The following is a 26078-nucleotide window of genomic DNA, read 5'->3' on the forward strand; positions in this document are numbered from 1 at the left end:
GGTTGACGAGACAAGAAGACGGAATGGAAAAATGGCAATCGGCAGGCCACCCAAAATGTGCCCGAGTTACAATACATACAGGTTTTCTTCAAGTAACCGAAGACAGGTTTGGAAAATGTTTCGGCGTCCTCCTGAGTTTTGTTACTGGCCTGTCGGTAGAGAATCGCCGCTGGCGCTCTGCCCGTAGCTCCCTGGCGTCCTCAACACGGCCGCTTCTGATCTGCAGCCAGGTCCGCCGGCCCACCTCACGGCCCAACCTTGGCCGTCGTCACTCTCCGTCCCCCCCCCCCCCCCCCCCCCCTCCCCCTTGAGCCGATGCCCATCCCGCCTCCCCTGCCGGCCACGGCCGTGTCTCGGCTGCCAAATGTTTACACAAACAGAGGCGGACGCCATGTTTTTTCGTTGAGGAGATGGACGTGCAATTAACCTCGGACTGACTCGTGGCGAGGAAGGGAAATCCGAAATCTTTGCGACGCTCTAGTGGGGGAGGGGCTAAACTTGTGGATTAACCTTTTGTGGCTCATTGGCTTGTCACTGGGCCCGATCTCTAAACCAGTAAGACCTGAGAGAAAAGATATTTCTATTTTTGAGCCGCCCCAAAATAATCACAAAGAGACGGTCCTTGTTGAGACCTTTGTGACGGACCGAGCCGACTACCCGCGTCAATAAATAATTTTCGTTTCAAAGCTGACCGGTTGCACGGCGGCAATTACAGGAAGCCCTCAGCGGCCATTCACATGCAAATTTGACCAAAGCCGGCTTGCTTTGTTTCAGGTGCCGCTCGTTTTGTCAGCCCTCCTTGTTTGGGTTTGAGCGAAAGGTGTCGTAATAATTCGGCTGTTTTTATTTTCGGCGCGTACAGCTTGATTTATGTATGGAGAATAATTAAAAAAAAACATTTTGCGCATATTTTCTATTTAAATATTTTAGAGAAATATTTTCTTTGGATGCATTTAAGGACATTTTAGCAACATTTATACATTCGGCGTGATATTCGGTTGAAATTTTGACTTTGAACAGGATATTTAGCTTAAATTTAAAACCAATACTCGCCACCGAATAATGCGTGCTCATTCACGTTGTGTTTTTTTGTCTCGAAATAAAAACGTGCCGCGTCGTCGTCAGCGGGCGCTCCCTTTCAACTCCCCTTGCGCCATCTTTCTTTCATTGTTTGCATTACGCAATAGGCTGTAACGCTGTTGCCTCATTGTCACCATGAATTACGTCGGGGCACCGTGACTTCTCCAAACGCCCCACCCCTCCCCTCTCCAGCGAAACAAGCTGCGACTTCCTCGCTTCCCCGAGCCGCGGCGGCCATCTTTTAATTATTTCATGCCCCTTGGTTCTGGATGTGCGGGACGAGCTGCGGGAGAATGACGATGACTGACAGCCGGCACCCATCCCACAGGAACTCATTAGGCTTTCCCCGAGTAAAAAGCTGGTGGGCACGCCGCTCTCGCTCCTCGCCTCTTAGTCCTTCCTTCGCTGGAGTTTGGAAAAAGCAAAGCAACTCAACTCCACTGGCTGAATTTACTGCGCTCTTATCTCGTCTGATCATAGGATCGCTTCAGAAATATTCTTTCATTTCAACTTTCTTTTTGCTCATCTATGACTCTTTTGCACATTTTTTTTTTCCGGGTGTTTTAGAGCTTTCTCCCTTATGGTGTTTGTCTCCTCGGTCCTCTTTTTGCTCCCGCTTCTTCCCGCTGGGGTGATACAAGGCGGTGCTAAGGGTTCTGAGGAGCCCTTGAAGTGTCGGCAGCCTCAGAGAGCACTTTAAAGGACCATTTCATCATGTTCGCTGAGAAGTGCTTCTTAAGAGCGGGCTCCCAACATGACTTGTGTGAATCCAGCGCAAACTCCCTGGAAAGTTTTGCTTTCATTCCAATTTTTTTATTATTTTGTTTTAAATGTCAGTGACGGACAGTAAAAGTACCGTATTTCTCGGACGATACTGTAAACTGTTTTTTAAAGTGCAATCTTTTTTGTATATAGGGAGCACCGGGTTATAAATGTTTTAAATTTATTAATTTATTGCACTTTAAGGGAAGCAAACCAGGACAGCAAATGAGCCAAACTTTATTCAACTTCAATACGCCCACCCCTGAAACTTTCGTAGCTTCAGAAGTTTTTTTTTTTTTTGTTCACATGTCGCCAACTAGTGGCCCGGCATGCATATTACAACCTACTTTGCAACCTAGCTCTTTGCAAATAATGTCCTAAAGATCCACCTCATTTCCCCCTCCATCCTTGCACCTCTTGTGGATCTTCTCTCCCTCCTTGAAAGCGTCCTTCTCCCTCCCTCTCCTCCCTCCTCCTGCCTCACTCGACCCATCTGGGCTGTCTGCCGGAGTGGAGAACGTCGGTCCCTGTCAGGGGAGCTCAGTGGGGCCCTGCCGAAGACACAAAGGGCGGATTAACGCAGCTGCCAGTCAGACTAAGACCCGCGCACAACAGCTCTTCTGGAGTCTATAGCGGTGTCCTCAGCCCTCGCGCCCGGGCTCCGTCACAAAGGGACATCATTAGCTCCAACACAAAGAAGCCGCCCGTCTTAAGCAACATCGCAATCAGCCGCCACAAATAGCGTGATTAGCCCAGATGATATGCATGTGTAATGTATGCTAAGAAAATGTCATCTGCTCAAAACCGGAGATACGCGGCATATGGATGAGACCTTGGCTTTTTTTTCAGCAATGCCGTTTCAGAATCAATCACTCTCTTTTTGGGCTTTGTCGAAACCATAAGCTTGTTAATCAATTTTGACAGGGCAGGTAAATATAAAAAAAAAATTGTTATTTAAATCTTTGACGTGAAACAATCTTGGCCGCCTTGTTTGATGAACGGCTCTTTATTTCCGCCATGGCTGTGCAGGGAAAAAAGGTGACCTCAGCGCAATTTGGCAATACGGACATTTCATAAGGTAATAGGCCTTCACTGGACGGAGATGAAAACACAGACTTTACCCAGGGGCGCCGTGTTTGCGAGCATCAGTCCGAGTCGACGCCAAGGCAACTCGGTGGGAGCAGTGAAACCAAAAGAGGGCGAATGACATTAACAGCGGTGGAAGTCACAAACAGGAGGAGAGAACGGAAAAAAAAAAATTTGAAAAGCAACAGGCTTTGGAAGGTCAACGAAACGAAAAGCTTCCTGGTTCATTTTATTCAAACGCAAGGACGTTTGGTACACGAGTGAATGTTTACTGAACATTCCACTATTGTCACATGGCTTCAAGGTGTGCCGGTCCTCGAGGACATGCTTGCGTGACAAAAACTTTGTGAAGTATGTAGCGAGAAAGATTTAAGTGTCACCTGACTTCCCTTTTAGAAACAGAATCATTTTTAATGGCTAGATATTTAATAAAAAAAAACATGTCCGCTATGGAATTATTAGTCGACTTTATGGCAAGAAGGAAAAATCTATTGGGATGTCTGCTGGTTTGAGTGTGTGTAGTTTGGAAAGTGCTGGAAGAGGTGGTAAGCACGATGTGGAGGCTCTAAGAGAATTTTGGATGAATGTTGAAAACAAGATACAACTGTGAACTCATTCATTGCTTTTGACATCTTGGGCATGGGCGGAGCTAGAATCTATTTTCCCCTTTTGGGGGGGCATGGGGGCGGTCAAAAATATCTGCAAAACAAGATTTTTACCAAACCAAAAAATTCTTCAGAAAACGCTTATAAAGATTCATTGGTTCTCCACAGTGGACGGGGAGAAATGTGGGGTGAAAAAAATCCTGGAAAAATCGGTAAATCCTCAAAAAGTCAGCTGGCCCCAAACATACGACTTTTAGAGGTGGGGTACACCTTGACCTGTTCACCAGTCACTTGCAGGGTATTAGTAGATAAATAACCACCTGTGAACTGAGGATAAAACCCTGAACCGGAGGATCACGAGGCAGACCTTCTAACCACTACCTCCACCGCGCTGCCTTATACGCAAATCTAATAAAATTCTCATGTACGGAATCCAAACAATGACATAATGGGATCCCACAGCCAGAAGTAACATGACTTTCTATCTGATAAACCAACACACCGAGAGTCAAAGCAGTCTAGGTGATGTTTATTGTTTAGCCCTGCATGTTGATGTGATGAGACAACCAGGCTGATAAGAGCAGGCCAGAGGTAGCGGCGCTCCGCGTTTGATCTGGTCCACAGACGCGGGAGCGGGGTCAGCGAGGTGTGCCGTGTGCTTGATTAGTAACTGGATGAGGGAGTGGGTAGAGCGTCAGGGCAGGGGGGGGGGGGGGGGGTTCAACTCTGACCCATGACCCTGACACAGCGGGCCCTGACGCAACGCTCGGTGCTTTCTCCAATAACGCAGTGGGATGAAAGGAGCGGCGGTGCGTGTGTGCTCACAAGACCGGTCCACTTCCCCTTTGGACTTGAACAATGCAACACAAACAGCGCACAGTGGAGAAGCTGGCCCGGACTCATTCGGCGTAGTCATGCCGGGCCACAATAAACAAAGCGTGTTGTGCCACTCTGAAGGGATCAGTTACAGTGTACACTTTTTTCCTTAGTCGTTATTATTCTTTGGCCAAATAAAGCACCATTTTCAAGACTTTCTGGTAGACCTCCAAAATCCAGGCTGGGTAGCACCCCCGTTGGATTTTTGTCCCCCAAAGCCAGTTTGGCATAGCAACGTGAAATTCAGGAGCCATGTCTATCACGAGGAGCCAATTTGGCATCGCAACGTGAAATTTAGGAGCCATGTCTATCACGAGGAGACCCACAAAAAAAGTTTCAAGAATCCATGCCTGGAAAGTCAAGCAGCAATTCCAGGAAACCTTTTAAAAAAAGTAATATTTCTTGGAGATTTTATCTGATTTGTAATCAAAGACTTTTTAGACAACCTCCAAAATTCGGGGTTGGTACATGTCCTGGATTTAGCAAAACCAAACTTCGTAGAAATGCCTATTATCAGTAAACCCACAAAAATTTAAGTCTGACATTGTGATTTCCGGGGATCCTTCAAAAATAACTTTTTGTAGAAACTTGATCTGATCTCTGACAAATTTAAAAACTTTCCACCAGACCTCTAAAATTCAGTCACCTGGATTTGACCGAATTTTTGGTGGACCTTTAAAATGTATCATTTTTGCAATAAATCCTCGACAAAAAATATCCTGGCGGAAACTCATCTCCTGTTACTGTGATGGCCTTCAAACTCGATACCAGCCAGCTTGGTGTCACCCGTTCATACGTCCAACTTTGAACGCCGATGAACTTTGCTATTGACGGCCTGCGGCATCCCCACCCAAACGCCAGCATTTCCGTCGAGATCATTTCATTTTAATGATAGTGTGGTTGCGCGTGTGTCGTCGTAAATCAGCAGATCATACGTCTGCCTTCCTTCGCCGCACCCCCGGGACACTTTCCTCCCCTTCATGAAGCCGCCTACCAATCCCAGCACGATAATCACTCACCTCGGTCGGACCTCCTCCGAGGAGTTATAAGTTGCATTTTTTTTTTTTTTGCTTGATAAAATGGTGTCTCATTGCACTTTTAATTGCTAGCTCTTTTCATCCTAATTTGACGCTTGTTTCCCGTCCCGGCGCAGGGTTGTGATTTTCACATCAAGGTAGCTGAGACGGATGACGAGCAGGTGGTGGGATGAAGTCGCGTGAGGGATTTAACCTGTGAGCCCAAACCGGTAAGTGACGTAGCGACGTAGCGCCAGCAACGGGGCGCCCGACTGCAGACAATTAGCGGGATTTCTCGTTTGAAGTGTTTTGTGCGGTGGTGAAAATACAGCAAATTAAAGATGAGACAATAATAGACAACCTCGACTCCGTGTTGTTGCACCAAAGAGAATTTTGCAACAATCATGTCCAATTTGAAACAAATACTAACTATGTCGAGAAAAGAAGTGAAGATCATCTTTTCACTGGAGTACATTTTCATTTGTCTTTCCCGATTATTCCCTTTTTTTTGTTTTGTTCTTTTCTTGATTGTCTTCATTTGAATTGTAGTTTATTGTTTCTTTTTGAACTTTCCAATTTGTCTTTATTTTTCCCCATTTTGTTCCCCCCATTTCAATTTCTTAAAGGGACAGTGCGTTTAGATTTTTCTGTGTTCGTTTGTTTTAACTATTAATTTCAATAATATGCAAAAAAAATCACATAATACAAGGTACATTTTTTAAAATATAATCAGGGCCTGGTAATCTCAAATTATATTACATGGGGGTCGCACCTCCTCTTACAAGAAGGCTGCCATATTGCACCGCCATTTTTATTCTACGGATACCCCAAGGAGCCAAACTTAATTCATCACTTGAAGGAATACTAAAAATCATATATGACATTTTTCTTGCACTATAAGATGTCAATTTTGGTTGTGCAACATAAACTAGACCATTGATGCGGCAAAAAAAAAAAAAAAAACTTAACCAAAAAATAAGAACACAGTGTCGACCATTTCACACACGGTATGTAACTGTATTGCGTTCTTTAATACTGCAAGATCAAATTATGCTGATGTTAAATTATGCTCTTTGTGTGTGTGTGTCGATCGTATATACACTTTGCCTTAATGTACGTGCAAAATGTCGTATGTGTGAATTGAGAGAAAAGTGAATTGAGGTCACAACGCAGCAGGAATGCTTCCTTTTCATGTGCCATCCAGCGGGGTCACTCTTATGAACTCATTAGCAGAGAAATGCTAATGCAGCTCTCCGTACTTACTTACTCTCCTCCTCTTTTCTTCGTTTTTATTCCCGTCCAATTAGATCGGAAGGTTCCGGACGTCCGTGCCAACGCCGAGGTGTTTACTTTTGTGTCTTTTCAAGGTGTTGCCTCGTCTCAATTTCACAGCGGACGAAAGGCGCTGTCCGTATCCGGGCAGCTTGGACGCGGATGCAAATGAGCTCGGGCGCTCCCGTTATCGTTTTAGCATCGGTTCTCAAACCTTTTGCACCTCAGAAACGATAATGACATGAAAATACAGGAAGTCAGAAATGAGGACCATTTTATATACTTTGGTTCAGTTAATAACACATAAATTGAGAACTACAAAACATATTTATTTTTTAAAAATACAACTGAACTGTAGATATTTATTTCATTATTTTCATTTGTTTTAACTTATCATATAAAATACAAAATACTGAATATGGCGGTGAGGTGCAGATATTAATTTGTCCACTGGGGGTTGCCACCATTACATTCTACTCTGTAATATCTGCGACGTTAAATGGCAAAACCAGGAAATCGAATAAGGTGTGAATCTGCCGCATTTTGAGGCCTTCGTGTGTCTTTGTGTGTGTGTGACAGAATATACCTTTTTACGTGCCAAAATATTTTTGGGTGGCAGAATGGGCCCTGCAGGCCTCTATCTTAATAGACCACAAATCCCCCATGTCCCCAAATAAAAACCACATCCAAGGTATGAAATAAATAAATAAATAAATAAATAATATATTTATTTATATATGTATATATATATAAATTTAAATACATAAATATAGAATATACGTTTCTGTTGGGAAGGTTTTAGGGGCTTGGTAGTGGTGTGCGGGGGTGCAGTTGTGAACAAGGCAGCTAATTAAATTAAAGAGTTACAATAATGAGGCAGAACACGCATCATCTTTTTTCAGTGGCTGAAAACAAGACGAAATCTTAAATATTTTCTCTTTTTTTCCTCTGAAAGCTCGGTTGTGGGGCTCTAATTAACTCTTATAAAAGTGTACGTGTGTGTGTGTGTGTGTGTGTGTGTGTGTGTGTGTGTGTGTGTGTGTGTGTGTGTGTGTGTGTGTCTGTGCTCTTTCCGCTATACTCTGGAATGCCGCCAGTCCCAGCTCTTTTCCACGCGCGCCTTCCAAAACCCCAAAAGCCTTTGATCTTATTTTTTTTTCACCGCCTCCCCCCCACTAATGTCTCTCTCTCTCTCTCTCTCTCTCTCTCTCTCTCTCTCTCTCTCTCTCTCTCTCTCTCTCTCTCTCTCTCTCTCTTTCTCTCTTGCTCTGTCGCTCTCTCTCTCTCTCTGTCTCTCTTGCTCTCTCTTTCTCTCTCTCTCTCTCTCTCTCTCTCTCTCTCTCCCTCTCCCCCCCTCTCTCCGACTCTCTCCCTCACTTGTTCCCTCCCTCGCTTGCTACTCAGCTGCTGGAAATGTTGGCCGAGCTCCACACTCGGACCAAATTTAGTCATACAAAGGGGAGGGGGGACGCGGGGGGTGTCAGGGGGGGAGTCGGGAGAGGGGAGGGGGGGTGAGGAAGCGGGTCGGGACGAGGGGATGGAGGGGGTGAGGGGGATGGGGGGGAGGCTACAGGGATGAAAGAGCCAGCCGCTGCCAGATCAAAGGCAGCCGCAGCTCCGCCCCCACTAACCCCCCCCTCCCTCCCACCACCACCCTCTTCCTTCTCACCCCTCTCCCTCGCTTCTCCTCACCCTTCCTCCCTCGCTGCACTTTATAAAGTTGAGTCGGCTCAGAATGACTGGGATTCTCACGCATGCCACAAACCCTGCAACATGTAAAGAAGTATGCCCCCAAAAACTATTAGGACATTTTTGGTTCGCGAATTTCTGAAATGTCCACGAGCCAGCAGTTTTTTGGGGTCCAAGAGCTCATGCTGGGGCCCCCCATCCCTATGTTTGGACAACCCAGATTAAAATGAAGCAAAACAAATACAATGAGTTGTTGTTGTTGGATCCAAATCTTAACCCGACAATCTTAACATTGCTGGGCCAAAAAAAAAAAACATGATTTAAATTAAATGGACTGACCCATTACTTGGGTCAATTCGACCCAACTTTTTGGGTTGTTTTTTCCAATATTGTGTCAAACTAACTGATTTGGATTATTTTTGTCTCTGCAAAATCAAATAACCTAAAAAATAAAATCAAAAATGTAATCTGAGGAAAAGTTTTGGAGAGAACAATTATCTTAAACTCTTAAACCGTTTAAAAAAAAAAAAATCAAATCCCTCCTGCAAAACGGCAAAAATAAAGCCAGCCCAGCGTTGTCAGTGGCTCAACTTTAACTCGGGCCTTGGAGGTCTTTCCAGGAATGGTGGAAAACGGAGCCCCCTCCACCACTGGCAGCACCAGCACGCGTGCTTCCTTTGAGCACCGGCTCCACGCGTGGGCTTGTGTGCGCGCGGCCCATTTGTTTGGGAGAACTAAAGTGGGAGTGTCAATCAGTGCTGACTGGAGAGGAGGAGGAGGAGAAAGGAGGAGGCAAAAAGAGGAGGGAGCAGCTTCATTACCAACACACGCTCACACACACCGGTTACATTACACCGTGGAAACGCTGCGGGAGCGCCGGGAAAGTCTTCTCCACGGAGCGTGTGCCTTTTGGGTTGAACATCACCCTTTCTTTTGCCTTTCTCAAGGACTTTGGATGCGCACCTCCGAACATTCTTTCTCCACTTCTCCCCCCGGGACCCACTTAGGACTATCACATGCATTTTTTTCTCCATTTTGGTGTGGATAAATCATCTTTGAGTGAAAAGTCCTGATTGGTGGACGTTTGTGTCCTTTTGTTTCCCCTCTGCAGGGGGTCAACAACTTGGCTCCTTCCACTGGGAGTTGCTCTACTCTTATTTTTTTTTCCCCCCACAACATTTTTGGGGTGTCCGGGAGGGGGGGATTGTGGGTGCAAAAAGAGGCGAGACGACATGCCTCAGTTGTCAGGCGGCGGCGGCGGGGACCCGGAGCTGTGCGCCACCGACGAAATGATCCCCTTCAAGGACGAGGGGGAGCCGCACAAGGAGCAGATCTTCGCCGAGCTCAGCCACTCGGAGGAGGAGGGAGACCTGGCCGACATCAAGTCGTCGCTGGTCAACGAGTCCGAGGGAAGCCCCAACAGCAACGGCCACGATGTGAGTCACTTGCTCAAAAAAATGAAAAGAAATAAAGTGAGGTCACCACCTCGGTTTCATTCATGCAAAAATCCTTCCAGTTAGTCCTATCAGGGGTCAAGTCCTCCAAGGACCATAGTAAATTTACAATCATTAAAAAATATTCTGCATTGTATATTCTATTTCGACTTTTTTGTTAGTAGCAATTGCATTTTGCACAGGGGACCGAATTAAATGCTCTCTCGGGGCTGCTATATAGCCCACTGGCCTTAAGTTGGACACCACATGAATCTATTTATTTAGCTTGAAACTTGTTTTTTTTTAATACATATTGTGAATTAGCTATTGTTTTGCTCTATTGAGGCCTTGCAAGGTGTCTGCCAATATGGGAGATCAAATGCTATTTTTGAGTCGGAATAATATTTATGTAAAAAAAAAAAAAAAATGATTCTAAACTTGTATCAAAAAGCATTGCACCTTTTACTATAATACAGTAAATGGATAGTCACTTAATATGATGTTACAAATATCAAAGCAGTTTTATTATGCATAATGAGCAGGTGTAAATCTCAGATGTTCGATGTTATTGTCAGAACGTCTCTTCGTTTAATCTGGGAAATGTGCTGCAGAGTCAAATTTAAATTGCATCGGTAATGACAAAAATACATGGAACAAGGCTTTTAGACCTTTTTGTTTTGTGTTATTCTCAATATGTGCATTTCTAAAAAGTAGTTGGAATATTTTTCAAAATATTTATAGTATTTTCTTACTATTTTTAGTCACTGTACAATATTCTTTTCATTTAAAACAAAATGCATGAATTTATTGTGAACCCTTTTCTAAATATTTGCAGCATTTCCTATTCTATCGAATGAATTCAATTTGGAAGATTTTCATTTTAAACTGTATTTGCAGTTTAAAAAACATCCCAATATTTATAGTATGTTTTCTAATATTTATGCTATTATTCCCTAAATATTCACAGTATTCGTTCTAAATATATGTTGATTTTTTTTTCTAAATATTTGCAGTGTTTTTTTTTAAATTATTACAAATGTTTAATTTTTGTACAGCTTTTTAACTCACCATCACAAAGGATCAAGCTTCTTTGCGCACACACACACACACACACGCACACACACACACACACACACACATGGTTGCAGTAGAAATTAACAAAAATGAGCAAGTTATTGAGATGCTCTGTCATTATGTCGATGTTAATGAAATTTGGGGACCCCTGTTCGGACTGAGACTGCGAAATATTCCGAGACGTGAGGCTGACGTGAACTGAATGTTAATTAGGATGCACGAGAGGTTCCCCCCTCGCACAGCTGGAAGCCATCCTGAAGAGTTTGTGTGCGAGTGTGTGTGTGTGTTAGCTCTTCTCCTCAACCCTAACAAAAACTGGGTGATGCATTTTTGGGTAGCAAAAAAAAAAAAATTCAATTTGTGAAAAAAAAAAAAAAAAAAAAACGCTGACAGCCTTAATAGACCTAAGATTGGCGGCTGGAATGAAAACGAGTGAACTCATAGGAAAACAAGTTAATTTGTAAAGCCCCTCAAGGCCATGGCGCCTTAATTAAGTGGGAGAGACGCTTGTCTGAAAATGCGTGTGTGTGTATGTGCGCCATGTTGTCAAGCAAAAAAAAAAAAAATCATCCCAGGCCTTGTTATTGTGCGGTCCTCTGACCACATCAGCAGCTCCGAGTGTTAACAGCATCTGAAGGCCCTCCCAATCGATTCACCGCCATTCAATTTCTCCCTCCTCTTTTCCTTTTTTTTTTCTTTTCTCTTTCACACAGGCGGCAAGACAGTCCCAAGACTCGTATCACGAAAAGCACAGAGAGCATCCCGACGATGGTGAGTGACGCAAAAAGATTCCTTTCTCCTTCATGTGCCAGGAATGGGGGAAATGTTTTTGAATGCTGCTTAATGCGAGGCCTTTCCACAACAATCACGAGATAGAAAACATTTTGTATCTTCAGTTTGTCGCTATTTTGAGGCACTTGTTGTACAATTATAACCCTCAAATTCAATCAACAAGAAAAATCCCTCGTTGATCCAAAATTAGGTGGACACAAAAAAGTCTCAAAGACCCATGACTGAAATTAAACAGTTGGCTTCCAAGTTGCTTGTAGCTTTAATTATTTGTTTCATTCACATTTTTACATTCAACATCATACAAGTTTACACAAGTGTAAAAATAAGTTAACGACTGTAAATTGTCAATGTACACAAAATTGATTTTCTCATACAGATAAGAAGCATGTTTGTTGTTGCAGTTGAATGGCAGTCAATTTATACGCTAGCCCAACAGCCTTGCTAATCCTGTCGCAAGCTAAAATAAATACTCATTTAGCTAATGTCAAATGAAAAATCCATCTTAATTGGATGCGTTTTGGGATTAGCTGAATGACGTGCTGGCGGCTGTGTAAAACTACGAAGCAAAGATTTGAATCCAGAACCCCAACACTGTGATCCAGACATGCTAACCACTAGCTAGCAAACTTTTCAGCTCATACTTTTCTGAAATCATCACGGTCCGCCAAAGTTTTTTTTGGGTCCCGTCTCCATATTTAGATCAATCCCGCTGGCACCCGTCACGCGTTTATTGCGGCGTCGGGGGGGTCACACGAGGGCGCCACTCGGGGCCCTCGCGAGCTTATTGCGGAGTGACCTCCGCTTGACGCGTCATCGGCGGGGCCTTTGAGGCGGAGTGTGCCTCCTCTTTGTTCGCCCCACCCCATCCCTTCTCTCAAACCAAACACTGGCTTTCTTCACAACAAGATTCATGTTGCTGTCGGGCTAAATACCACAACCCCCCCCCTCCGGACCCCCCCAACACCCGCCCCTGGCTTTCTTACAGAGTTGAGTGGCGAGTGGCGCTGAATTGAGTCCTCTTGTATTCTCCTCCTCCTATTCTTGTCGTCGGGTCATAGAGGAACAGTTGGGGCGTCTCCTGTTTTGACACACTCTGTATGTTCTTCTAATTGGTGCTAATTGGCACAGAGGGGCTCCATTGTTCCTGCGCATAATACAATTTAGTCAGAGTCCACCGCGAGGCCGCCGACAAAAAGCCGGGGCGAAATGGACGGCGGGTTAAAGCGATATTATTATTCAGTGTGATTTAATGACAGAGGTTAGTTGTAGCATATTAAAATTTACTTGAGCCATTTGTTTTTGGTTGAATCGTACTTTTGTCAAAAATGACTGATCAAGTTATGATAAACATTCACGATGGAAAAATGCCCTAAAAATATGAAAAACAAAATACTGGGATTTAAAAAAAAAAAATCTGTGAATGTGCGACTCCGCAACTGTCTAACCAATCTTAGTGTTGTATCAAATTGATATTTGTGTTGTTGTTTTTTTTTGCCAGTGAAACATCAAGACTTGTACAGCAAAGGCCACGGGTACCCGAGCTACCCTAGCTACATCATGATGGGCAATATGAACGACTCCTACATGAGCAATGGCTCCCTCTCGCCGCCCATGCCCAGAACGGTCAGTACCAACTTCAATATATATTCCATATGCATCTTAATCAATTAAAATATCATGGAAAATGCAATTCGTTTTGTTAGGCTCCCTCTAGTGGTAGAATACAGAATCACCTAAATAATTAAATGTTTTCCTAATACTCTGCATAATACTTCAATGGCTTTTTTTTAACCAGTACAGTACTTCTGTTAAGTACAGTTTAATTGTATTTAAGGACATTTATTTTTTTCAAATAGAATTTGCTTCATTGAAGCCCAACATTAATGTTCAAACTTTTTACAACAAGTAAGAATAATATTAAATAGACTATGAATAAGTGTAATACTTGTGTTGCGTGCACGGGAAATGTTTTCTCATTAATTCTCAACATTAATGTAATATGAAAACACTGCTCATCTTATTTCTTTAACACTTTCAAAAGTCTTAGTCGGCATAAAAAAAACCAAAAAACAATACACGCTGTGCCGTAACCGCGAGACAACCTCCTTGTTGCCGCTCATTCTTTTGTGTCACAACAAAAGTCATCCCCGTCCGCCTTCCTCCGTAATGGCCTAAATTTCAAACCAGCTGCAGATTCGAAATCGCCGGCTTCCTGTGTCCCCTCGCAGCTGTCCACACTAATGTTGTTATGTCCACGGGCGTCTCCAAATATTGACTGGCTGCCTCTCTGCACGTTATATTAATATATCATACAATGACTTCTTTAAAGTTTTTTTCACTCTTCATATATTATTTTACATTTTATCGGTCCCGAGGCTAATCGTTGCTGCTGTGTGTAACGGTGTCACATTGTCTTTCTTTCGATTGAGATGTTTCTACTTTGTCTAGTAAAACGATTGCTTACGATAATTAGTAGTAGTTTGCGCGGCGGTGAAAGAATGTTGTTTGGAAGATGAATGAATGAAGGAATTTTTCTTCTTCACACCATAAAGTCGTTAGTTGGAATCAACAGCGCCTCTGCTGGTAGGAGTTGAACAGTGCGCTCTATTGCATTAATTTAATTTATTTGGCATTCGGTTTCAAAAATGAAAAAAAAAAAACTGCAGCCACACGCCATCTGAATTCTTTATGTCTCCGATCACATGGAAGCGCTTGAGGAGGTCGGCTTGGAGAGCCACCAGAGGAAATTACCTTTCCCAGCAGACTTACTGTATGAGGCCCAGCCGAAGTGCGCTCAGTGCCAAATTTTTTTTTTTTTAAGCCTTTTGTTGTTTTCATTTACCGCATTCCCTCTTCTGCCTTCCTCTCTTGGAGCCATCTTGAATAAAACAGAAGTCATTCTTAACGCCTTTGTCTCACCCGATGGCAGCGTGGCAGACACCGCGGTCGCCGCCGCCGCCGCCACCGCCGCGGTATATCTGCAGGCCTGGGATCAGTTTTCACTCACATCAAAGGCTCCGTCTTTCTTTCATTCCCCCTCTATCCTCCCAGCCCACCAAGCCCCGTCACAGTCGTTTTGGATTGATTTCCATTCACCATGACATTCCTGCACACATGCCGTCCAGCCATGACAGAGCTGTCGGGAGCTGCTGATTGTCAGCAGATTTTTATGTGGCGTTCTTTTATTCTTATTTTTTTTCCCCCCCGCTGCTGTACGCCGACCATTAGCCCGCCGTCTAACTCCACGTTGCGCTTATTACCGAGCTTTCCGCTTTGTTTTATCGACGTCCCCATGCAAATGTGTTTGAGCTTCATCTCCGGCGAGTGATCATTTGCATTTCTTGATTCTTCTTCCTTCGTCTTGATCTCTTTGTAAAATAAACCACCCAAATGGATGATTTGCGTTTCTGGCACGCCTTCCCCGGATGACGCGTGTACCGTTTGAATCATCGCGTAGTCGACCCGCCAACCCTTCGTGACGGCAAAAGATCTGCCTTGTTTGCGGCTTTGAAGAGGATGTTTCCGTGAGTCGTCCAAAACTCTAAATCGGGATTTGGAAATGACGGATTCTAAATAAAGACCGAGCTATTACAGGAACAGTCTGCCACCGTCATGTCCTGATTCCGTCGCACAAAACCGCACACTGCTTTAAAAAAAAAAAAAAGAACGGAAGCGAGCTTCTTGGCTTGATTTGCAGGTGATCTCCATCTGTGTTGGAACAGCTTCAGAAGGAGACGGGATGGAGTCCCTGAGTGTCGCGGTCGATGGCATACATGCATAGAAAATCTCAATCCACCAAAGGACCTCTCTGATAATGTTTACTGTACCAACCCGACCTAATGTTGGCCTTAGGGCACCGTCGCTCTCTCCAAAAAACCGTGGAGTCTTTCCTCAATTGCAAATTCTTGTGGCAAGGAAGACGGAGGAGACTTTTCCTTTCCTTTTTGATGTGGCGGGAATGTGACGGATCTAGCTAGGCACTTTCCTGCAGCATGGAATGGCTAACCCGGGCTTATCTAACTGGATTTGGTCGGACGGCTTCGGGGGTCCTCGGCTCATGCCCTGTGGACGATCCCTGTTATTTGTTGCTCTGCGTTGACCAGCAAGCGTCCGTGTACACGTTGGATGTTCTTAGAAGAGACGTTCCTCGATTTTCTTGGGCCGTTGGCTATTTGGCAACACCCAGACACATGGAACAAAAACTAGTCTGTCGATCTGCAGTCGGGAAGAGGTTTTGCTATGGACACATATCAAACTGTCTCAGTCATGTAATACGGTAGTAAAATATATTTTGAAATTCCCTCGATAAAATCATAACGAAACATAGATCGCAACTTATCTCCCCAAATGAGGCTGTACAGGGAGAAGTAAAAGATTGAGAAGGGCAGCTTCTAAAGTTCTTCCGTATGTTTGGAGTAGCAGCTGGAGGGCACGTGATCGCCGCTCTCAGTTGGTCTCCGGCTGGATGATGTCAATAAAGCAAACGGGTCACGGTGACATTGATGTCATCTGCAGTGCAGCTTTTAGCGAGCGGCGTAAGATGCGCGTTGCGCCAAGGGGACCTCACGCACGAGAAACACTTGGTCCTTCTCAAAGCCTTTGTAGATGCCGCCGTCGCTCGGATCGCTTTCTAAACGGCGCCATTAACGCCCGGGGTTCCGCGACACACTCGCTCCATATGTACGGCTACAATCCACGCCATGTGGTTGCAATCACCTTATCTGTGCCTTTCATGCGGTGGAATGGAGCTCGGTGTTCAGGCGTACTCTGGGCCCTTTTTTTTTTATATATATAAATGAGAAACAGAAGTTGCGCTTAAAATGTTGATTATCCTGGAGAATTGATTTTTTTTTTACCTTTGTTTGCATTGAGTTTAATTAAAAGAATGGAATGCAGTTTGGTGCTTCTCCAAGTTTGGATTGTTGGGGCCTTGGTGGAGGTCTTGTAGACACGGAATCCTTGAAAATTTAAATTTGGGGATTTTTGGATAATTTTCTTATTTTTTTTTTTTAGTTTTTGGTGGTGAAGATCTTTGAACATGTGTGCAAATGTGTGCTTGGTTCGGCTGCCGCATTTCACTCGGGTTTAAAATAGATACAGTAGTCCATCAGAAACATACGACACTGTCTTGGAAATTGGACGGCCCGCATGGAATGCCTAATAAAACATGTTAACAAGCGCTGCTAAGACAAAAAGTGCCGCTCAGTGTCTTTGTGCTTGTGTCTCGGGGCGCGGTTGACCCCTCAAAGCAAAGCGGGCTGAGAAGATGACGCCGGAATCGGATGCGGCTCAACCGAATCGAGTGCTCAGCGGGTCAGTCGGGCCACAGCTGCTCCGAGGGCCTCACTCGGCACATGCAGCCTGGTGCCGGCCGATCATCTCCAGGGTCAACCTTGCCAAGCTCGCCCTTAATTCCACTCTTGCGTTTTAGAGGCTCCGGTGTCGACGACCTAATCAGAAACTGAATCGGATCTCGTGGTACTACCTCTGAAGTCGGATAATAGCCGAGGCAAATTTGTACCCCCGTTCTGTGTCGGCGATGATAATACCAAACAGCCATGCGCCTTTCCTACACATTCTTACACACATCGGCTTCTCACGTCTGTTCCTGCTTTGATACTTTCTCGGAATATTGAAACTAGGTCTACTTCCTACCCAGTTCTTTGTCCATTTTTGAGACTTATAACACGGAATCATGGGGCAAATCGAAACCTGCTACGCTAACTGCGCTAAAGTTAGCCATATATTTGAATTGCAACCGCGCGCACGCTAACCACGCTAAAGTTAGCCATCTGAATCATAACCGTAGCATGCCTCCAAAGTTTGGAATCGGGTTAAGCTTAGCTGTAAGAATATAAGATCAACGTTCCCTCAAGTGAGATGAATAGCTGCCGTTGAGGGATAAGGGTGAGCCGCAGTTTCGGGGGGTCGACAATGAGACCACAGGAGTGAAACATGGGTGCAAATGCCGCCGGCTGTGTCCAGAATCGGCCGAGGCGTCAACAGAGCCCACTTTGTTCGCCGGGCGAAGAAGCGAGCGCTCTGATGATCAATAGCCGCTCTGTGGCGTCGAGCGAGATGGTCAGCGCTCTTCATCCCTCCTCCTCTTTCATATTTTTTCAGAAGCTCATTATTTCTTTCTGCTGTGGGTGCATGCATGTATCTGACAGCGCTGAAATATTAATGGTCCCCAGTGTAGGAGGTTGGTAAAGTCGACCTGCATCGTTACAGTACAAAGAGGAGGGGTGGCGGTGGCGGGGGTCTTTATGAGCCAAGTTGCGCAATGAAAGGAAGGCCGTTGCAGTTTTATTTTTTGGTTTAAACATCAAGACTCAACTTTTAACACAATCATCATCTCTTAAGCTGAGCACATTCAGTAACGTTACAAAATTATTGTCATATGTGAATTAAATTGGCATACGGGCTAGAGTGGATTTTACTCGTCGTACATTTTAATTTTTTTTTTTTTTACTGGCAAAAACTTTATTGGACAAACACTTGTCGGCCAGAAATACAAAACATCGAATGAAAAATATCCTTTAGATGCGTTGTCGGTATCCTCAAAATGTCATTTTGGGACTTTCGTTAATGGAGGACTTTTCTGTGCTTGATCCCAAAGACATCAAAATAGCCCAGGCCTAATTTATTTATTTCTTTTTTTCGAACAACAGGCCAAGCAGGTTTCTTTGAGATGAAATCTAACCAGACAAAAATTGCTTACGTGGAGCATTAAAAAGAACGGCAGTTTGGGGAATCCCCTCTTTAACGCGTTTTTGCTAGCATAAATATTCAATTCCGTTTTTGATGTGAAAATGACATCATATTTAAAACAGACTTAATGTAATTAATAATAAAATCAGAGTGACCACTTCAAAGTGTACCCATCTCGAAGCAATCACCCAAAGTTCACTGGCTCCAGTAAACTCGCACTCCGGGTGAGGATAAGTGAGACAGAGAACGGATGAATGGATGGATTTGTATGGCGCTTTTCTCGATACTCAAAAAGTCTGTGTACAAAAACAAAACACACAGGAAAAAGAAATTCAAAAAAAATTTTTAAAACTTTTGTGTGGTCTCATCTATGACTGAAAGTAATTTTTAGATTTTTTTTAAAATGTATTTGGTAAAGGAAATGCCACACAATGTGGGAGGACAAACGAGGTGAGTTCTCTCTGCTGTCGTTTCACTTTGTGTGGTCTCTCAACCATTAAAAAAAAAAAAAAAGCTGCCATTTGTGCGGGGGGGAAAGAAAGAAAAGAAGCCTGTGTTCAATTTTTCGGGAATCCCATAAAAGTTTGTCGCTCCTTTCATATCGTCAGCGCAATTGAAAACAAATGTCGCCTCCCTTTTTGAACCGGCCAATTATGGAGTTGCGAAAATAGGAATCTCGTTCCCCTTCTGCTCCTTCTTTCTTCCTGCTCACTCACTTTTTACCCCTTCACCTCCTTCTCTTCCTCTCCTTGTTTTTGAAGCAACCAAAGGGCGGTGGTGGTGGGGGGTTTGGAGGGGGGCACTGATGTCAAAGTCAAAACCAAGAGCATTAAGAAAACTGGCGAAATGCAATACAGCTGCAATCCGACATGACGCTCGAAAATAGGGCTGAGGAGCAGAAAGCCTCTCTGCCGTATTCCCAGGGCGCGCAACTGCTCCCGGCCTTGGCTTTGATCTCTTCAAAGCCTCCTGCCTCCTACTAGATGGAGAGTCTTGGCTGCGCCAGCTAGTGCCGGAGAGGCAGGCAGGGGTGTGTGTGGGGGGGTGATTTCTTTCGCAAAGAGAGGCTGGGAGGGGCCGTTAGCCATCATCTTTTCCCCTTTTCCGAGGCTGAAATCAATCACGGTTTCGAGGCAGTTACAGTGAAGCGGCGCTTCGTTAGTCGCTATTTGCTGTTCAAGCGATAAAAGTATGACTTTGACGCCATTGTGTCGAGAATCCGTGTTGTTGTTTTTACTTTGATTGATGAAACTTTTCCCACAGTATGCTTCTTTTGATCAGCTATGATGTTCGATTGTGTTTAGGCTAGTTATGCTAGCTAATGCTAAGCCTTTTGGGCTCAGGATTGTGTACATGCTAGTGTTTTGCTAATTTTTCCTCACTAGCGTAAATCAATCCAAACTAAAAACCAGTCTCGGTTTTAAGGGCTTTGTCCCGATACAGTGTAGCGTGTAATTCAACCCGGTTCTGGATTAGTGACTCTTGTAACCTGTAATCTGGGAGACGCACCAGGGCTTGGCAGCGCTGGAGTCACCAGGAACAAGCACTTGAGGAGAGAAGGGGGAGTTGGAGGGGGGGGGCAAGCTGTCGTCCAGCAGAGCAGAAAATCGCAGCACAATGCGAGCGATTACACTTGCAGATGAAGCCATATTTACGGCAGGGCCGAGGCCGAGGAGCGCTAATGAGACGTGTTGCCTTTTGTGTTACAATACCACAAACATTATGTCAATGATTCCCGACCACCAGTAGTGAGAGAAGTAAAAAAAAAAGGCAACAAACTATATATTTTAAATAAATGTTTTAATGTGTTTCATGACTAAGAAGAGAGTTTACCGCGCTGTTATTGTTTGGAGACTTGCCGTGAGATTTTTCGAATGTAAAAACTGTGCCGTGACTCACTGAAATGTTGCGTTATGTCACCTCCCGCCATCGTAGGCCTCCTCCCCAGTACCTACTGCCACCCTTCACTGCCCTGCCCCCCTCCCCAGTCGCCTCTCCCTGCCTCAGTGCCATATCTCTATCCCTCATGCCCCACCACAGTCAGCTCCCAAATGCAAGCTTGGCCAAGTTTCCTGCCTCCGGCGCTCAATTTACTATGGCTGGAGTGGGGAGGGGAGGGGGGGGGGGGCGAGTCGAAGACGAAAGCAAAGCAGTTTTGGATGTTTCTCATCTCCATTGTGTCTTCTCAAAACTGCAGTGTCGTCACTTAATGTCTGAGAACACTGCAAAAGACACCATTAGAATCACGGCGTAAATGCTCAAAATGGGTGTCTGCGCCATTGTGGGAGTGAACAGCGGTGTAAGCGGACTCTATACAGTACAGTGCGTTTAAAAGCAACTGCAAGATCTCCACTTGTAATATAGTAATGAAGAAAACGGCCATTTTGAAAGGCTCTAGCCAATACAGACACTCCCCACACTTCACTTTTGAGCCACACATTCTGTCTATGTAAAATTATAGGAATATGGAAATCACATGGACTGTGTACGGAGAATTTCCCGTATTGGTATGGCTGTGCGTTTTTGCGGTTGGATTTTGTCACGTCACGCAGCTGGAGATCCCAATCGGACGCGTGGCTTTTTTTAGGCCATGCCGTGACATCATTGCTTCATCGTTCGCCATGATGAAATTGCTGAAAAACAGACTTCGCTTTGGCCTTGAATAACAATTGTTGCGTTACCGCAATTAAAAGGAATCAAAACGAGTCAAATGATGTTTTTGGCACGCAAGCATTGGCGCAAATTCCCGTTTCTCGGCGTTCACACACTCGCGAGTTGCGTTTGTTGGAAATAACCGAGCTTTTCTGCCACCCCCCTCGGTGCTCGCTGATGTCACCGGCATGAGAACAAGGCCTTGTTTTTCTCCCCCCCCCCCCTGAGCAGTCACTTGATGCAGGATGATGAAACCCACTTAGATATCTAGCAAGAATATATTAGTTCCTCTGACGAGCTCGCTGAGCGCTACGTGTTTCTTTTGATCATCGAGCTGCTCTCTCGCTCTCTCCGGCTGATGGAAGGCACACGCTTTCCTCACGGGATGCACGCATTAAATAAATTAGCTATACCGTCCTATTACTATCAGGGCTTGAGTTGAAACAAAGCCGAAGAGGAACCGGGCCCGGGCTTTAAAAAAAAAATATATAAAGGTGGGCCGCTGAATGTATTTATGTGGCATCAATGGAAAACGGTATCCGTCTCAGCGGGGAGTCGTCAAATCCACCGGGGGTCATAAACTGCGCTCAGGCAGGTGAAGCTTTTTATGTCCTGCAATGGCGAGACATCACACAGGCGTCCTCCACTTTGAGCTGACCGGCATCAAACGACGCATCAAAACCGCCGGATCAATCCACTCCTCCTCTGTACCTGAGATGAAAGCTAAATGCGACCGCTGCACCCCCTCTGACAGCCTCCGTCATTACAAGCGGCTACTTTAAAAGTTAGCGTACCAAACAATGCCAAATTGCCCGCAGGGCGTCCTGGATTTTTTTTTTTTTTTTTTTTTACGGAGCTGGTATATTACCAAATTGTCGGTTATAAAAAGTCACAATAGTCAATGGTGATAATTATCACGCCTCACTTCATGTCTGGAATTGGTCATGTGACGTTAGCAAGGTGAACCCATAGCACTGTGATGTCATCGCAACTGGCAATACAAGGCAAAATGGCCGCCAAAATTCAAATTCCACAAACTCACTATTAATTGGAAGACTGTGTTGTTGTTTTTTTTTGCTAGTGACAGGGATGCAGGTGCATGTGGCACATGTTTTGTATCTATGGCATCGGGCGCGCTAGCGTTACCGCAACATCCGACCGGGCTTAAGGACTTTGTTTTGTGCTCCCGAAATCCAACATTAGCATCTCTTTCAATCAGGATCGGGGGGGTTGGATAAGCAGACCATGTCGTACATGCTCATTGTTTTGTTAGCATTGAACGCGCGCAACAAAAACCTAGCTAATTGACAAGGGGCGGAGTCCTAGCGTGTTCATCTCCGTGAAGAGCTTCTTGAGGTCGACGGAGAAGCAGAAAAGCCATTTGTTAGGCTTTGGGGGATCAGATCTGAATAGGGGTTTTTTTTTTTTTTTTAATTCACATACTAGCGGGGACCCTGAAGGTGCATGGTGTGATTAAGGGCTAATTCCAGGCTGAAAGGCAGATGTTGGACGTCTTTACCACTTAATCCCCTAAAACACACCCAATGAGTGGGCCTGACGGGATTGTTGTCCATAAGCCCAAAGGTTTGTCATGTGATCCACCATCATGAATACTGCTTATTATACTTCTGGCAGAAATGAGACATTTAAAGTTAAATACAACTGAACTGTGATTCATTGGCATGCCACTAGATGGAGCTGGCAGAATTACTGTTATGGCTCATCTTGAATGTCTGTATCGATTGTTTGTTATTATTTTTTTGGGCAATAATTGAGCTGAGGTTTTCATTGTTTGGAGGCATCTCATGACTTGGTCAGATCTCAAGCTCCATACATGACCCATACAGGTCTTGGGTTGCGGGGACTTGCTCTAGCCCAACCTAGGAGTCATTGAATTGTCATTTGAGGCCAAATCAGCGTGCCTTGAGGTGAAAAGATCTATTTTTAGTCCTGCGATTTTCAGGGGTGGCTAGGTCAAGCAGAGGCCGGGACGCAGGTGCCTCAGTACCTGAGGGTCTCCGGGGGACCTGCCCCAACAGACGCAACCCCCCGCACGGTACGTCTGATCCCTTTGTAATGCACCCATGAAGACGACGTGCTTGTTGAGCCGCCGATATTTTTGTCGCTTCTATTCTGGCTCGTCATGTGAGTGGGAGCGCATCCGTCGGAAAACTAGGTCAAAACCGTCTGTCGTTCCAAAAGCACACCGCCCCAACCCGCCATCCATCCCACTTTTTTTTTTTTTTCTTTCCCCCTTTCAGCAAACGCTCACAGCCAACTCTGGTCTAACCCTTTCCTCTCCAAAAGGTGTATTGTGTAATATGGCTTAGTCCCGCGCTGTCCTCTCCACAGGTAGAGCTGCACAAAGAGACCCCCGCCAGACTCGTTTTTCCCACCCCGTCAACGCCGAGCTCCCAAATCCAAAGTGACAACCATTCAGGCTGAGAATATACCTGGGAGTCGAGGGAAGTAGGGCTGGCGCATTGTTGGGGAGGGGGGGCGCTATCTAGGTGTCGCAGGCAAATCCGCTCTTGTTCATCACGTGCGAGGCGGCCTCGTTCATGACGCTTTTGTTATTGGGAAATGGTTAGCATGCTAATTAGCCTGTGCTGGTCGTGCTTCATTTAACAAGAACTGCTGAGATTTATGGCCCCAAAATGACCAAAAAATAAATAAATAAAAAACAAAACTAAACAAAATAATGTATGAAAATTAAATTGTTTATTTCATAAAAATTAGTTGATAAATTCTCTTTATTGTAAAACAAGGCTTCTTGTATTCTAAAATGGTTTCATATATTTTTTATTTTAATCTTAATTTAATTGAAAAAAAAGCTCTAATATTTTTTAAAATTTACTTCCAATTAAAGAATGTAAATATTCTTTTTCATTGTAATGTAATATGTATTTTTATTGTATTTTATCGACACACCACACCACTTGTACGAAGGCTAGCGCGCTAGTTCCCCGGTGCTGCCATTTTTATTTTGGTGCACCTCCCGGGGCCTCGTTCAATGCGTATGTCGGCGCCAAAGCTCACTCAGCTTTGCTGCTAACGATAAATCATGCAACGTTTCTATAAATATCGCCGATTGAATCAGAGGAGCAAACTCCAATGCGCTCCAAACATTTCCCTCCTCCGTGCACGTGGTTGAGCTTTGCGGAGGAGATCCAATTTAAGGCTCCCAGATTAACATTCCCCGTGCTTGAAAACAGGCACTGGATCGCGGCAATTAGCTATTGATGCGGCCTAAATGCAGCTAACGCCCCCCTGAGATCTTCATCTATTCCATATCACATCCCTGTATGATCTGAAGAACATTCCTTTTTGCTGGTTTTCCGCCATTGTTTGACATGCTCAGTGCTTGCGACTGGAACTGAATGAATGCGGTGTTCCGACAAAACCACCAAGCCCAAAGTAGACGGAAGCCCGTAGTCTAGACCGGGTTTTGTCCTCACCCTTTAATTTGGCCAAAACCAAAACAAATTGAAGTGATACTTACATTTCCATAGAGGTCGTTCTGATTTTTCGCCACTTGAAATCAACACGATGGAAACATGAGGTAGAAAAGAGCTGAATTTTTAATTTTTAAAATGTCTCAATGTATATAAAAATTAATATTATTTATATTTCTTTATATTTGAATATCATTTATGTTAGCAATAAAAGCTCACATGGGAAGCATCAAAATTGTTTGTACCAAGTTAGTGCTCCCCCCCCCCCCCCCTTTTCAAAAAACTCTGCAACGTATAAAAATTACCAGCGGAATCACCGTTTTGAAAAATCGGATTGAGCCTTTTTCATCTGGGGCAGGCACATTTCACACAAATTATCCTCGTTGAGATCATCGCCGCCACAGACAGAACGAGAGCGAGCGAGAGAGCGAGCGAGCGATGGAAGCGTGATTGGTTTGCTCGGAGCGCACGCGCTTCCTGCCAGCTGGAGGATGACGGGTAATCCATCTCGTGCTGTTGGAGACACTCGGCTGTTAATAGCGCCTTTGTGCTGCCGTGCCGACTCATTCAAGGCGTGCCGTGGAGCGTGACCGCGTTTGACACTACTAGGTGGAACTTTTCAATCTGCGGGTTGCGGCCTGAAATGAGTCCCGGAGATACCTGCCGCTAACTATTCTTACTTTTTGTTGCATAAATTAGCATCCACACCTCGATTTAAAGTATGAATTCATATTGCCGTATTGTAATCGTAAAAAGTCGCCTGGTTTCGTAAATAATTTTGGATTTTGATTGCTGTCTAAAATGTCCCCATGGCAGTCCGACGAAAAGGCTCAATCACTTTCCACCCTGTGATGTATTTTAGTCCATTTGGGTCCCAGGAAAGGGCATGTTGAGCCGTAAAAGTTAGTCAAATATTGTGTTCCGGCAAATCCGAATCGCTTGGGAGTTTACGACTTGATCCTTCATCCCCTTTGATATGTTTTCCGCTATTTTTCCTCCAACTGGCCTCGGCCTTTCGTGTCAGCGCTTCCCTTCAGCGTCAACTCTTGACTAGCGTGCAGGATTTATGATTAAAATGCAGAGAGAGAGAGAGAGAGAGAGGCGGGAGATCAGGGGGTGTCTTCACAGATGTAAATTTGTCTCCAGGGCAGGCTTTTCCTGTTATTCGTAGCCTCCTCCACTCGGGACCCGACGCTCGGCTCCGCTTGTTCCACTCATTGCCCCCCCCTAGCCCCCCTCGGGCTTGGTGGCGCGCCTCCGCAGCTCGCTGGCGGCTGGGCTTTCTTCTCCATTAATTGGGTTTGGTTACATTAAGCCCCCCGGACCCTGCCGATGGTTGGCTCCCGAGTTAGCCGTGCGCGCCGAGCTGGTGGAGTTCAACCCGCCGCACAAAATGCTAATTGCTTATTTATTTAAGCTTCCTCAGGTTGGTCTCCGCTGGCTTTCAGCGAGGGAGGGGAGGAGGGGATGTTCTACTTTTCACCATGTTGTCAAGGCTTTTCTCCCCCCAAAAATACGGACACTTTTCCACTTCCATATATAGTTCTTGTGGATCCTTGAAAATCTTTAATGAGC

The 26078-nt window shown here is 44.8% G+C and overlaps 1 protein-coding gene across 5 annotated transcripts in view; it reads left to right on the top strand.

Annotated features, from left to right (window-relative positions):
• Positions 1-26078, top strand: part of lef1 (lymphoid enhancer-binding factor 1) — a 57127-nt gene that overhangs the window by 17701 nt on the left and 13348 nt on the right. For all 5 annotated transcript variants that reach the window (XM_068650626.1, XM_068650624.1, XM_068650627.1 and 2 more), the window contains 4 exons: positions 5563-5655; positions 9498-9822; positions 11607-11664; positions 13184-13308. In XM_068650626.1, the coding sequence (XP_068506727.1) occupies positions 9619-9822; positions 11607-11664; positions 13184-13308 (387 nt within the window). In that variant the 5' untranslated portion in view covers positions 5563-5655; positions 9498-9618. The remainder of the gene's footprint in view (positions 1-5562; positions 5656-9497; positions 9823-11606; positions 11665-13183; positions 13309-26078) is intronic.

The sequence above is a fragment of the Syngnathus scovelli genome, chromosome 5, assembly GCF_024217435.2.
Source record: "Syngnathus scovelli strain Florida chromosome 5, RoL_Ssco_1.2, whole genome shotgun sequence".
Lineage (NCBI taxonomy): Eukaryota > Metazoa > Chordata > Actinopteri > Syngnathiformes > Syngnathidae > Syngnathus > Syngnathus scovelli.